A 15,721-nucleotide genomic window follows, 5' to 3' on the forward strand; every position below is an offset into this window, starting at 1 on the left:
TTGCAGGCAGGAGGCGCGCACGGGGCGGAGGGAGCATGCACGTTGTCGCGGCCGCGCGCGCACGGGACAAGGGGGCGAGCAGGGCTGCCATGGTGACGGCTTTGTGGTGAGAGCGGCCCAGGGTGAAGCCGGGGGCGGTGGCAGCGGCAACAGGCGGGTGTGAGAGGCAAGTTGGGGGTATGCTGCGGACAGTGGGAGTGGGGGTGGTGCTCAATTCCCTACCTTCAATTTTGGAGGGTGGGTTTAATTTCAGCCGCTTTGCATTGATGTGTGAACATGTTGGTGCCCAGTCTGCACTGATTATTTACTATTCACTCCCCTTCCCCGGCTGCATCTGCAGTTTGTCCCAGGTATTTTTTTGGGGAGGACATAGTGTCAGGTCTGCCTGCACCCCCCCCCCCCCCAACCAACACCAATATCCATAAATAATCTCAGGGACCATGACCCGAATAAACTGGGAGTTAAATCTGCCGCACACGGTCTCTTACTGCCACTGCTCAATTCTTCACAACCGTTTTAATTCCTGCTCAATAACCCGGCCGCACTCCCACCCAAACAACCCGGCCACATTCTCACCCAAACAGCCCGGCTCAGGGCCATCAAATTCTTAAATGAAAGCAAGGTCCTGTGGCTACTGGAAATGTGAAATGAAAGCAGAAAATGCCCGAAGAGGCTCTGAAGGAAAATCGTACAGATTTCAAACCCTGTTCTTCTGTCTCTTAGTAAGAAGTCTCACAACACCAGTTTAAAGTCCAGCAGGTTTGTTTGGTAGTCAATGCCACTAGCTTTCGTAACAGCGTGTTTACCCCAGTCCACACCGGCATCTCCGTGTCATTTCTGTCTCTTCACAGAATATTCTAGAACTGCTGAGTATTTCTAGCATTTTCTTTTGAATTATTGTTCAGTTCTGCATACTTCAGAAACCTTAAGTCTCCTGATTAGATCCAAACATGTCAGCCATCCAGCTAGTTTTGCCATTCTGTCAGATCATTCTTTCCTTAGGTTTAAATGTTACCACCATTTGTACCAGTGGGATTTTCCCATCCCACCGCAGTGAACGGAGATTTGGCTGGTTGCCAAATTCTCTTTCTTCACTGCAGCAGGAGTGTGGTGAGAACAGCCGGTAAGATTGCGTCCTTTGTCTTTTGCAAAAAGCAATCTGTTGATGAGTTTTTAATCACCCACTTCCAGCACCAATCTTCCTGCAGCTCATGTGCTTATCTGCTTTCCTGTGCTAAGCTAGAATTCACCAACCTTGCCTGTAGCTGGGATTCTCTGGTTTGCTGATGTGAATGGAAATTTGGTTGAGCACCAAATTCTCAGTTTCTGCTGGCAAAGGTAGCGGGGTATGTGAGAGCAGAGAATTTCAGATATAATGTGCCCATCACCTTAACTGAAATTTAGAACCCATCCCATGTCCGTTTTCACACTTCCAGCTATCATGGGAACTCTTCTTTGATGTAATTGCGTACACACTATTTTATGTTGAGTTTTATTGAATGAGTTAAATACATTTATCTCAAAAGTTTCTTCTCAGCCTCCAGGCTAGTTGATTTTCAAAATTTGCTGAAGAAAATCCAGAGCCAATTTTCAAAACTTTTGTACAGGTTAAAAAGAGCTCTTCATGTTTTCAAAACTGAAAGAGAATACGCTCCACCAACAAGGGAAAAAAGAGAGAAAGCCATACTTGAATTTTGAAAGTTTCTCTGGCCAAAAGGGACTGATCAGATTCAAGAAATCTGGAATAAGGCAGAAGGCCAGAGAGCATCTGTGGAGAGAGGAAGAAGGGACAGTAACATTTCCCTGCCACAAACTCCCCTTACCACCAGTTTCATCCGTTCCTCAGGTAACTGTCTGAGCATAAACCAGACTGTTTGCCTCAGTGTCACATCTGCCATCACTTAGATCTGCCTAGTTTCATCTCTGTAACTTGACCAATTGCCATCTCTACCATTGAAATCGTCATCCACGCCATTGTTACCTCCAGACATGACAATTCTAACACACTCCTGGCCAGCATCTCACATTCTACCCTCCGCAAACTTGAGGTCATCCAAAACTCTATCTGTCCTAAGTTGCACCATCACTCTGGAATTCCCACCCCAAACATCCCTGCCTCTCTACCTTGCTTTACTCCTTGAAGACCTTCCACAAAACTTGTGTGTTTGGCCAAACTTTCGATCAATTGCTTGAATGTCCCCTTATAGAAGAAGAATCCTTACAGTACAGAAGGAGACCATTCAGCCCATCGAGTCTGCACTGACCACAATCCCACCCAGGCCCTATTGCCGTAATCCCAAATATTTATTCTGGTAATTCCCCAACACTCGAGTCAATTTAGCATGGCCAGTCAACCTCACCTGCATGTCTTTGGACTGTGGGAGGAAACCGGAGCACCTGGAGGAAACACATGCAGACATGGGCAGAATGTGCAAACTCCACACAGACTGTGAAGCTGTGTGGCGTTTATGTGGCTATTGTGTGGCTCTGTGTCTTTTATGGCATTCCTGTGAAGTGTCTTGAGCTGTTTTATTACATTAAGGAGCTATCTAAATGCAAATAGTTATTGTTCAGTGACCTTTCATCAGATGTTACCTCATCTGTTGAGGGTTTCCAACATTGCCTATTTTCTTTTCAAATTTGCAGCATTTTCAGTATTTTGCTTTATGTTTAATCAGAATAAGCTGTGTCTTTGATAGAAAATGTAAACTAACCAGTGGTGACTGAGAGGAAAAAAGCGCCAGCTTTTTGACACCAAAATTTAAGCCAGAGAAAAGTGGAATTAGAGACCAAGGGTTAGGGAAATAAGTTCTTTGTTGCTCATTTTTGATTCAACATTCTCCACCTAAAATCATTACCATTGCAGTTCATGACTGCAGTAGGAGTTCGTGAAGATGACCTACAGTCACCTTTTCATAGAAATAGGGGGTAAATGTGATTTTGCCACATTCGGTGCAATGTAAACTAAAAAGATAGAATGGAATGCCTGTGCACACAAACAAAAAGGAAACACTGTTCAAACAACACAGAACTGAGTATTTGGGAGATCTCATAAAATGTTACAAAACAATCTTGCAATATCCAGTGTCCCACACAACCGCATCCTACCACCACTGTCAAACTATTGTCAAACTTCCTTATTACACCTTTTTCTTCTTCCCCCTTACCACTTGGTTCTGAATGCCCACCTTATCCCTGTCCTGCCATAAAGTGCTCTTATGGTTCCTTGTGATTTTCTGGGTGGTGATGTTACACCATAGAAACTAGAATCAGGAGTAGACCATTCGGCCCTTCAAGTCTGCTCCGTCATTCATTTTGATCATGGCTGATAATCGAATTCAATATCCTTATCACCACCATTCCCCCCAAGATGATCTTTTAGTTTGCTAGGACTGCATGTTTAAATTTATTACTAATGAACAGTTAAAGCGTAACTACTGCAATATATTACTTTGAAAGGAAATAATGGACGAAGACAAACTGATTGAAGAAGCAATTGAGGCTGAATTAAGAGAAATCAGCATTTCCCCGTCAGAATTGGACGAACTTGAGGAACAATCTGATGAAGAAATTCCTCTTGATCTAGATTATGTGAGCTTAAATTTGTTACAAAAGATGTATTTAGATGTATTTGAAATAATTGAATATTGAAAACCTTTAACCTATTTTGTAATCTATACTCTCCTTCCTTTGTCTTTGCAAATAACTTTAATGATACAATGAATATAACATTCAGTGTTTGTATCTATTTATACAATGTATGTATTATTAAGCCCTGCAAAATGCCTAAGTACAATGCTTTCAAACAGGTGATGATGGTTTTGTATTTTTTTGCGTGCCATATGTAAATGAAGCAAATAAAGTTGTGCTAAAGGTGTTACTAAAATATTTGTGTATAGGATAAATGTTGGTTTTGTAGTTTTTACACAAACCAATAAAAAGTGCTAACAACTGAATATTTTCAATCGGAAACACAATATTGTTCACACAATACATTTGTTTGCAGTTATTTTAGTTCAAAGCAATGTTAATTTCACCTTCTGTGGATCTGTGACAGATTTACAAATGGAATTTTAATGAGGCAGTTCTCTGCAAGAATAACTGAAATTGCATTTTAAAATGTCATAAACAGTTGGGAGTAATTTTGAGTTCATTAATCTCAATTGTAATGAAAATTGTGGGAGTTATTTAACAGGTTGTTGAGCCGACAGCTTGCATTTTGAAACCATTGTCCAAGGTCAAATTCGCTCCTATTAAATAAAATTTGGAAGTGAGTGATTAAGCAAAGATTGAATTACTTCTGTCCTCAAAAAGAAGTTCAGCTGATTGAGTATAATTGAGTGGTTAGAGAAAACACCTTTAGGAAGGATACCACTCAGTGCTGTGCAGCCCCTCAGAGTAAGAAAACAGATTCCTTCTTGTAATTTAATATGTTCAGAGAATCATAGAATCCCTACAGTATAGATGTGGGCCATTCGGCCCATCAAGACTGTACTGACCACAATCATGACCAGGCTCTATCACCATTTACCCATGACAGGGTCAATTTAACACTGCCAATCAATCTAATATGCACATCTTTGGACTGTGGGAGGAAACTGGAGCACCCAGAGGAAACCCACACAGACATGGGAAGAAAGTGCAAACTCCACAGACAGTGATCAAGGCCAGGATTGAACATGGATCCCTGGCTCTGTGTGGCAGCAGTGCTGACTACTGTGCCACTGTGCCGTCCCCTAAATTTCACTTGCACGGTGACTGAAAGGAGACCGTGTACATGCTGCATTTCCTAGCAATTGGTTCAAATTGCAATAAATTAGCCTGGCAACAGGTTAGTTGACTACATTTTTAATCTGGCAGTGTGTGTGGGAACTCAAGGTGAAAAAAAAAACTCGATTTATAAAGGTTGAAGAGTTAAAGCCTGTTTAATCTTAAATCAAAAAATTGGTGAAGTTAATTGCTGTTGATTTGTAGAGAACAGAAATGCCCTGTTACTTTCCATCTGCTATTTTTTATGGCTGTGTTTGATAACACACATCAACATTGTTTTCAAACTGTTTTCAGAAATATACTGTTGTATATTGGAGGGTACTGCTGCCATTGGTTATTCTGCTGGCCTTCTAAATCTTCCAGGGGTGTAAATAATTTAAGTAAATTCATTCCCGTTTTAGGACTCGGATGAATTACCCAACTCTGTCCTTCACTTCTTGGAACAAATGAAGGAAAGAGGTGAAATTGTGGAAAAACTGATTCTCCAGGATTTAGAGCAACCTGAGTGTAAGTGAATTTTGCAAAGCTGCTGAATTCCCTCTTAGGTCTTAGTGGTTTGAAAAGGACATAAATGTGTTTATTGCCAAAGTTCTTAACAAAAATAATTTTTTTTCAAGAAAAGTGAAATTACTGCTGCGGTGATTTGACAAATGGCCATTTGCTGAATAAAAAGAGAGGTTAAAGACATTCCACCATCAATCTGATTTATGATGTATCAAATTGTACTCGTTAATTAGAGGAAGGAACAGTACATTTTAATTTTAAAATATGACATTCCACTGCTTTTATATTCTAATGTTTTATGAATACGGAAGAAATGTTCTACAACATAATGTAATTCTACTGTTCAATTTATAAAGGTGTGGTAAGTTTCTGTTTTATTGCACACCATTGATTACAGTTGGATTTTAATATAATCCAAAAGCTCTTGTGGACAGGATAAGAAGAACATTGTAAGACTGTTTTCTCTCCGTAAGATCCAGGTTTAATTACCAAGTTTTTGTCAAGGCTGTGTGAGAATTACTTAGAAGTTAATTTAGTAGTTTTCAGATCTTATAGTTTAATCTTTTTATTTTGTTTGTATAGTGTCATCCTCCAGCAACTACAAAGTTGGGATCACAAGGCTAGATTCCTATCTGTTCATCGGCAGTGGTTCAAAATTCTAGTGTATAAGGATTATAAGCTTCTGAATATCCAAAATTCAACTGGTTCTAGCCTTCAGCTGCCAGAAATAGGCCAGAAACTTGTCTTTAATTTATTGATGTTTCCTGTATTAAAGTCCAACTACAATAGAATCATAAATAACTATTTTCTCTATCTGCTATCATTGGCCAAATCGATTGTAAGCATCCTTCCATCTGGATAAAATGACAGACATGCAGAAATCATATGGAGATGGGATAACTTGATAAGATGTACTCTGCTGATGGCTAAAGAGACCAGTCTGTGAGAAGGAAGGTTCTACATTTGAAATGCTATACATGAAGTGGTGACCAGGTGTCATTGTGGGTGATGTTTTGGTATTGGCGCTTGTCGCCAAGTTGCTGTATCCACTGATGGTCATGGTGGAACACATCAGCCTACAGGTGCTGTCACCATTTTCTATTGTCGTCAGCTATGAAAATCAAAGTTTTTGGGCTTTCATGTCACACATGCAAGCATTCTTCAAGTAGAGCTCTGGACACCTGACTGGTTGTCTGCCTACGGCTATCTCTAAGTAAAGTATACAATCATCTTCCATCCTGCAAGTGTGCTTGAGCCAACAAAAGCACCTCTGCTTAACTAGTATCAGTATACATGGGAACTTTCAGTCACTTTTAAGATATTTAAAACAAGGTAATTTTATGGGGCGGCACAGTGGTTAGCACTGTTGCCTCATAGCACCAGCGACCTGGATTCGATTCCTGGCTTGGATTGCTGTCAGTTGGAGTTTGCACGTTCTTCCCCTGTCTGAGTAGGTTTCTTCTGGGTGCTCCAGTTTCCTCTCTCAGTCCAAAGATGTGCAAATTAGGTGGATTGCCTATGCTAAATTGCTCCGTAATGTCAGGGGAACTAGTTAGGAGAAATGCATGGGTTCATGGGGATAAGGGCCTGGGTGGGATTGTGGTCAGTGCAGGCTCAATGGGCCAAATGGCCTCTTTCTGCACTGTAAGATTCTATGGTTATTTTGTGATTCTATGGGATTTGAGTGTTGCTGGCTGGACCAGCATTTTTTGCCCATCCCTAAATGCCCTCCATTTCAGAGGCACTTGAAAGTCAATCACGTTGTTGTGAATCTGGAGTCACATATAAGCCGGACCAAGTAAGGGCAGCAGATTTGGTGAACCAAATGGGTTTTTATGACAACCAACAATGGCTTCATGGTCATCATTAGACTTTTAATCCAGATTGTTATTGAATTCAGGTTTCACCATCTGCCTTGGTGGGATTTGAATCTGGGTCCTCAGATCCTATTCTGGTTCTCTGGATTATTAGTCCAGTGAAACTGCACCACTGCCTCCCCAAGTGTACAAGATATAAAAACGTGTTTAAATGAGATTAAAGCTAATATCTACTTTGACCTGTTAAGCTTTGACTGAAATACCAGTCTATAAATGTTACAAGACTGCAACCAAGACATTTTCATTTGACTGCCAGGACATAATTGAGGCAGTGGTGGGAAAGCAACAAAGTCCGCCTCTGTCACCCTCCAGCCTGATTTAATGCTGTCCTGCCACGAAACCCCCCCACAGGGTAGGGCATTAAATTCCTCCCAATATTCCATACACTGTCCCTGCATATTCTTCTTGAACTTACAATTTTAAACCTCAAAACATGAATTTTACATAGGTCATTCCCATATTGTTTAAAATAATGAATTTCAATGCAGTAATTTATTTATTATTAAAGGTATATTTCTATTTTCGCAGATGATGTTTATCCTGCTCATGATTATCCTGGATCAGAAATGTTGATAGAATTGGCCGCTGAGTTTGGTGAGGATCATTTAAAACTGAAGGAGAAGGTAATTGCAATTTTGCTTGCACGTTGAGGAAAACCTCCAAATATGAAGTTACTTTTGTGTTAGCAGGAGTATGATCACTGTGTTACTGAGTCATTGATTTGATTTAAACTTGAGTATCAATCAATATTCTTCAGCACCAAGAGTGAGGATTAAATAGACTAGGAAGTAAAGATATTCAGTGAAAGTTGAAAAGGAAGCTGCATTTGTATTTATAAAATTTACTGTTGATGATGTAAAATACAAGACAAATTATCATTAATTTAAGCAATTTAGCTCTGAGATACTGGGTGGAACTTTCATCTTTGGAGATTTAAACTGAATGGCAGCAGAACAGCTGCTTGTTAGACATCCCACCTGATATTCCGACCGATTGTGTATGAGCGGGTTGGAAGGAGCGGGTTGTATTACGAGGAAAGATTGGACAGATTGGGCTTGTTTCCACTGGAGTTTAGAAGTGTAAGGGGCGATTTGATCAAAGTATATAAGATCAGTCATGAGAAATTGGACGTGTGTTTCCTCTTTTGAGTGAAGGGTTGCCCTTTTAGGACAGAAGTGTGGAGAAATTTTCTTTCTGATGATTAGATGACTTTGGAACACTCTGTCTTAGGAGGTGGTGGAGATGGGATCATTGACTATTTTTAAGACAGAGGTGGATTGGTAAGGGAATCAAAGGTTAATGGAGGTAGATGGGAATGTGGAATTCAGACTTGAGGGGTTGAATGGCGTACTTTTGCCCTAACTTTGGGCAGTTAATGCTGTCCTGGGGAATTCTTGTCTCTGCTGGGGTTAATAGGTTCTGCATTTTATATTGCAAAGTCAGGAATTACACGTCACCTGATACAGCTTCATATTTGAATTACTGAATTTGAAATTGCTTTTTGCCTAGTGTTTATTATTCAATATTTGCTTCATGAGTGTTTTGTATCATCAGTATTTTAAGAAAACTAAAAACTAATGCTGTTTAAAGCCAATTGCAAGGGGAAGAAATACAATTAGATTAGTAAAGATTTTTAAACCATTAGACATTAAGACACTGACAGAGCTATCAGCATTGAGTTAACTGAATGTAAAGCACACTTATAAGCTAGCAAGAAAGCAGTTTACACACGAGATTTAAACAAGTGATTATGATTTAAAAACACGTTAATATTTTGAATGCATTCATGCATTTTTAAGAATCATTGTTCACTTTAGCCAAAGGCAGATTGCTGCAAAATATCTTGGTAGAGGGCATCAAGGCAAAGCCATATTCTAAGGAAATACTGAAACCTGGGAAATATGCAAGCTTTTATCAGCAGAGTTTCTAATAGCAAAAACATTTAGAACACTTAATCAAACTTAATGAATAGGGTTTACTTCCTGTCCAGATAATGTGGTGCATGCTCAGACATGGAATCATATATTAATCTGGCTTGGCAGTGCCCTATAGGGGAACTTATGGGGACATTCACTTTGAACTTTATGGCTAGCATCTGAGATTACTAGGCAACAGTTGTATTAGCCAAAATGGGAAGATACATCCAGATTTTATGGACAAATGAAATATTATTATGCCAAAAGGTAAGATACAATTGTCTGGAGTATATAGAATCATAGAGTCATAGAGGTTTACACCATGGAAACAGGCCCTTTGGCCCAGCTTGTCCATGCTGCCTTTTTTTTTAAACCTGTAAACTAATTCCAATTGCCCGCATTTGGCCCATATCCTTCTATATCCATTTTACTCTATGTAATTCTAAACACTTTTTAAAAGACAAAATTGTACACACCTCTACTACTACTACTGGCAGCTTGTTCCAGACATTCACCACCCTCTGGGTGAAAAAATTGCATCTCTGGACACTTTTGTATCTCTCCCCTCTCACCTTAAACCTATGCTCTCTAGTTTTAGACTCCCCTACCTTTGGGAGAAGATATTGACAATCAAGCTGATCTGTGCCCCTCATTATTTTATAGACTTCTATAAGATCACCCCTCAGCCTCCTACACTCCAGAGAAAGAAATCCCAGTCTATCCAGCCTCTGCCTATAACTCAAACCATCAAGTCTGGGTAGCATCCTAGTAAATCTTTTCTGCACTCTTTCTAGTTTTATAATATCCTTTCTATAATGGGGTGACCAGAACTGTACACAGTACTCCAAGTGTAGTCTTACCAATGTCTTATACAACTTCAACAAGACGTCACAACTTGTGTATTCGGTGTTCTGACTGATGAAACCAAGCATGCTGAATGCCTTCTCCACCACTCTGTCCACCTGTGACTCCACTTTCAAGGAGCTATGAACATGTACCCCTAGATCTCTTTGTTCTGTAACTCTCCCCAATACTTGACCGTTAACTGAGTAAGCCCTACCCTGGTTCAATCTACCAAAATGCATCACCTGGCATTTATCTAAATTAACCCCCATCTGCCATTCGTCAGCCCATTGGTCCAGTTATAGAGTCGTAGAGGTTTACAGCATGGAAACAGGCCCTTTGGCTCAACCTGTCCATGCCATCCTTACTTTTTCATAAAAACCCCTAAGCTAATTTCAGTTGCCCACATTTGGCCCATAGCCTTCTATACCCATCATACCCATGTAACTATCTAAATGCTTTTTAAAAGATAAAGTTGTACCTGCCTCTACTACTACCTCTGGCAGCTTGTTCCAGATAGTCATCACCCTCTGTGTGAAAAAATTGCTCCTCTGGACACATCTCTCCCCTCTCACCTTAAACCTATGTCCCCTAGTTTTAGACTCCTCTACCTTTGGGAAAAGATATTGACCATCTACCTTGTCTATGCCCCTCATTATTCTGTAGTCCTCTATAAGGTCACCCCTCAGCCCCCTATGCTCCAGAAAAAAAAGTCCCAGTCTATTCAGCCTCTCCTTATAACTCAAGTCCTGGTAGCATCCTAGTAAATCTTTTCTGTACTTCTAGTTTAATAACATCCTTTCTATAATGGGATGACCAGAATTGCACACGTATTCCAAATGTGGCCTTACCAATGTCTTGTACAACTTCAACAAGACATCCCAATTCCTGTATTCAGTGTTCCGACCAATGAAACCAAGCATGCTGAATGTCTTCTTCACCACTGTATCCACCTGTGACTTCACTTTCAAAGAGCTATGAACAAATACTCCTCGATCTCTTTGTTCTATAACTCTCCCCAACGCCCTACCATTAACTGAATAAGTCCTGCCCTGGTTCAGTCTACCAAAATGCATTACCTCCCATTTGTCTAAATTAAACTCCATCTGCCTTTCATCAGCCCACTGGCCCATTTGATGAAGCTCTTGGTGCAATCGGAGATAACTTTCTTCACTGTCCACTATGCCACCAATCATCTGCAAACTTACTAACCATATCTCCTATATTTTCATCCAAATCATTAATATAAATAACAAATAACAGTGGGTCCTGCACTGATCCCTGAGGCACACCGCTGGTCACAGGCCTCCAGTTTGAGAAACAACCCTCTACAACCACCCTCTGGCTCCTGTCAAGAAGCCAATTTTGTATCCATTTAGATACTTGTGACAGTTTTTATTGTTGATTTATGTATATTGAAGATGGTTGATTCAAAACGAATGAAAGGTAGATGTATCTGATAAAAAAGTGTGTAACTGATCTATCTTGAACTGTATACGTCAGAACTTATTGGAGATGGCTGGCTGCTCAATGCCTGAAGGGGTCTACCTGTCTTTGATGGTTTCTCCTAGTGGCCGCTGGTCAAAATAAGGGTTATGTCTTTAAACTGCTTTGTGAGTCTTGTATTGTCTGAAATTTCTGACAGTACCTGGGCACCTTGAAATCTGCACCAATACCAATACCAATGAACGAACTAAGTACACTCACAACTATCACTGCCTCTCGTTTCAACAAGCAACATACAATCGGTCAGTAGTAAAAGAAATTGACTTGGAAATTACATTGTACGACACTCGTGATGCATGAGAAAAAGCTGAGCCATAATGAGGTCTATTTTGCCCACTGAATTCCCTCCTGAGTTCTCGGGCTTTTCTCACACACCTTCAGATGGAATATAGTGACCCACTACTTAGACTAATATCCATTTAAATATTTACCCCTATTAATTAATAGAATTTGTTTCAGTTGTGAAGTTTCTTTTTATGTTTTGTAGTTTAGAATCATAGAATGCTACAGTGCAGAAAGAGGCCCTTCAGCCCATTAAGCCTGGACCAAACACAATCCCACCCAGACTCTACCCCCATACCCCTACATATTATACCCACTAATCCCTCTAACCTACCCATCCCTGAACACTAAGGGGCAATTTCTTAGCATGGCCAATCAACCTAACCTGCACATCTTTGGACTGTGGGAGGAAGCTGGAGTACCCAGAGGAAACCCACGCAGACACAAGGAGAACATGCAAACTCCACACAGACAGTGACCCGGGTCGGGAATCGAACCCAGGACCCTGGAGCTGTGAAAAGCAGTGCTAACCACTGTGCTACCGTGCCGCCTACGCACACTTCTACATGAAAACAAATGTCACAAATATTTTTCATTCAAGTGTGGCTCCAAGCCAGAGATTCTTCAGTCTGAATTCTAATCTTAACTGACGTTTAAGCTCCCCTGCTTTAACTGGATCAGTTTTGCTGGTTTGTGGCTAGGCTGCTGAATGAAAAACTATGCAGGAAAGTGGTACTCTATTCTGGCTCTTTATTTTGTTGACCGCAGAGTGCTGTTAACAATGAAGAAATCTGTAGGTTGGCATTAAAACATAAGAACTAGGAGCAGGAGTAGGCAATTTAGCCCCTTAAGCCAGCTCTGCCGTTCAGTATGATTATGGCTGATCTCATCTCCCAGCATATCCTTCTTTCAAAGGCAAAGGTGGGGAAACTTGGTGACTGAGTACAATGTTTTAAATAACAAACTCCAGTGGAGAATTACAGAACAACAAACTACTTAAGCTGTGCAAGTACTGCTTTGACTTCTAAAATTTGATATTTACATAACTGCGTTCAACTGGAGTCAACTTGGACCAGATCTGGCTCTTGTTTTTGCAAATGATTCACATTTTGGCCCCATTAAATATTGTGCTTATATAGGTTGGCATATTTTTAATTGATTTGGTTTGAGCTGCTCATTTGATGAATATTATAACCCATTCAATCCCAGCATTTTATCTAATAACATGATAGATTTTTTAAGATGTAATTTTAAGTTTATTTAATCAATATGGTTATGTTAATGTCGTTGGATGGAGACGATAAAACTTATACTGTGTTCTGTTGACATTGTGACCCATTCGTCATATGCAGTGGTCTGTTGTCATAATGTAGGAAGGCATGTTGTATGTGAGATGCTGCAGTAGTATGTAGTGTATGTGTAGTGGACAAGCAGGAGCCGTAGAAGCATTTGAATAGTTGGACTTAATCCTGGTGTTAAAAAGATCCATGAGCCTTGGCACTGATGAAAGTGGAGAGAGGGCAGGGAAGATGGGTATAACAAGATGGCTGGTTCTGAAGAAAAGATGCCAGGGATTGTCTTGGCTCATCAAGATATTCCAGCCATATTGTACACTTTTGACAAGGAGTTTGTGGGCTAAAAGTGCAATGGGGAATACAGAACTAAAAATAATAAATGAAACGTGTTACTAGTGAGGTGACATCAAAGTCAGTTGAGGTAGGATTATGTTGCAAGAAAAAACATTTTTAATAATATTAATATACTAGAAATCTGTTCAAATGGTTTGGACGTCAGAACATTAGTATTGTGCTTTTACTTAGCACATCAGAACCACTGGATTTAAAAAGTACCACTTTGGTTTGGTTTCTTTAGATTCTAGCCCAAATAGAGGAGGAAGAACAAAGAATACAGACTGACATAGAACCCCAACAGAACATAGACCCCAGTTTTCAAGTGGAAATAGCCAATCTGTCTCTTGGGGATGAGACAATTTCAGGTAAACTATAATGTTGTAAATGTGTTACCTAAGTGGCACTTAAATTGTGATGAATTATTACTCCTGAAAATATCTAAAACCTTTTTGAAGCATTGTAAATGGATCAAAATATTCCTAATTAATTCCAATATCTCCTAGTATTTTTACAGTTTGTGGGATTACTATAATCCCTACAATCAGAATTTTAGAGTATTGTGGTCTGACAGGACAAAAATTTAGAATGCTGTCAGAGATGATGCCCGGTTGTCAGCTCTTTGAGAGAGTGCATAGGGTCTGCAGTAGACCCCTGGAAGGAGCTGTCTTCTTTGAAATTGAGGGCCACAATAAACTTGAGTGCAAAGTCAGGGCACGGGGATTGATGGATCATGCTAAGAGATCTTCCTGTATTGTTGTATAAATGTCTCTTAAATTTTCTCTTGAAATTCGGAGCTTTTGCCCTACGTTGCCTCTCGATAGTCTTGAGAAAACATCTTTGGGACAGTAACCCTTTGCTCAAGGTAATTTTCTTTCTTCCTGCTGCTCTTTGGTGTCTCTGTCACTTCTTGGCTCTGGCCGCACACATTGCTGGTCTTCCTATATCGCTGGTGGGTGGGGAAGGTGAAGTGCCTATTTTTTCAACCTCCTTCAATTTTAGTTTGTTCAGTTCAAGTTAATCACAAATTTCTCGGTCTGACGAGAATCTACACTTAAAATGACGACCCATCTTTTCTCAAGGATTGGGAAAGCCTGCTGTGACTTTCCAGCATTTTTATTTTCTATTACTGATTTCTAGTGATGTATTTATTTTAATTTTAGATGGAGAAATAAGTATTGCATTGAAAGGTAAATGAGATCAAATTTACTAAATGCCTTCAACTGAATTTGTTCATTTATGTTGTGAAAATATGATTTTTCAGAAGTGAATTGGCTGCAAATTAGGTTTCTGTGTTTGCATAATGGAGCAGGATTAAAAACCCACGTTCTGATATGTATTCATTTATTTTGATTTAGACCATGAAGAAGCTATAACCCGTGCTTGCAGAGAGTTGGAGGAGCGATGTCAGCTATCATTGAAGCAGTGGGAAATAGAGCAAAAAGAGCTGCACAAAGCAAAGTTGGCGGAGCTGATGGAACAGCAAAAACGAGAGAAAGAGCTAACGATGGAGGAAGAGGAAAGGGCTAAGAGTAGACAGCAACAATTTGAAGAAAAATTAGAGAAACTGGCAGAGGAAAGACAGGTAAGAATTAGACTGAGTTTGATGGGGTGACAATAGTACGTTGGGAGGAAAAACAATTTTTGCAACCACCTTCCAGTCTCTGAGAACAATTTTTTCTAATGTGAATCATGGCTGCAATGGTGGATTACAATAGTCACTGGATAAAGAGTCAGGAACTATTTTAAACATGTACTTTTTTTTAAGAGGAAAAAAAGGATGATATAAGATTAATAGAAATAAAGTTAAAACAATAAATGTAATGGTGATACAATGGGGACAGAAAGGAAATTGAGAAAGGGGAGACAACAAGCAGAATTGGTGAAAGCTTGTTAGCTTTTAGTTGTAATTTAGAAACTGGATTCATGATTACCTCTTATAAAGCGAAGACTAACAGTTATACTTCCAAAGTCTGGAACAGTTGCTTACACAAGCTATTACTACCGTGACTGAATTGTAACATTAACCTGTTTTTGGCTACTGAAGTGCACGTGCAAAGAATATACAAGGCAGAATAGGACAGCCACTTTGGAAGGAATAATAGTAAAATGGACTATTATTTAAATGGTGAAAAATTACAACATGCTACTGTGACCTGAGGTCCTTGTGCATGAATAGCAAAAACTCAGTTTGTAGGTGTAGCAGGTGATCAAGAAGGCAAATGGAATGTTGGCCTTTATTGCGAGGGGGATGGGGTATAAAAGCAGGGAGGTCTTGCTGCAATTGTACAAGGTACTGGTGAGGCCGCAACTAGAGTACTGTGTGCAATTTTGGTCCCCTGATCTGCGAAAGGATATATTGCCTTGGAGGGAGTGCAGAGAAGGTTCACCAGAT

General features: G+C 39.9%; 1 protein-coding gene across 3 annotated transcripts in view; it reads left to right on the plus strand.

The window, feature by feature from the left end:
* The first annotated feature begins 65 nt into the window (after positions 1–65).
* Positions 66–15,721, plus strand: part of lrriq1 (leucine-rich repeats and IQ motif containing 1) — a 154,467-nt gene continuing 138,811 nt past the window's right edge. For all 3 annotated transcript variants that reach the window (XM_080191179.1, XM_080191181.1, XM_080191180.1), the window contains exons 1-6: positions 66–166; positions 3,460–3,591; positions 5,172–5,277; positions 7,680–7,774; positions 13,571–13,694; positions 14,685–14,911. In XM_080191179.1, the coding sequence (XP_080047305.1) occupies positions 3,466–3,591; positions 5,172–5,277; positions 7,680–7,774; positions 13,571–13,694; positions 14,685–14,911 (678 nt within the window). In that variant the 5' untranslated portion in view covers positions 66–166; positions 3,460–3,465. The remainder of the gene's footprint in view (positions 167–3,459; positions 3,592–5,171; positions 5,278–7,679; positions 7,775–13,570; positions 13,695–14,684; positions 14,912–15,721) is intronic.

The sequence above is a fragment of the Carcharhinus amblyrhynchos genome, chromosome 6, assembly GCF_965287045.1.
Source record: "Carcharhinus amblyrhynchos chromosome 6, sCarAmb.v2.hapA, whole genome shotgun sequence".
Lineage (NCBI taxonomy): Eukaryota > Metazoa > Chordata > Chondrichthyes > Carcharhiniformes > Carcharhinidae > Carcharhinus > Carcharhinus amblyrhynchos.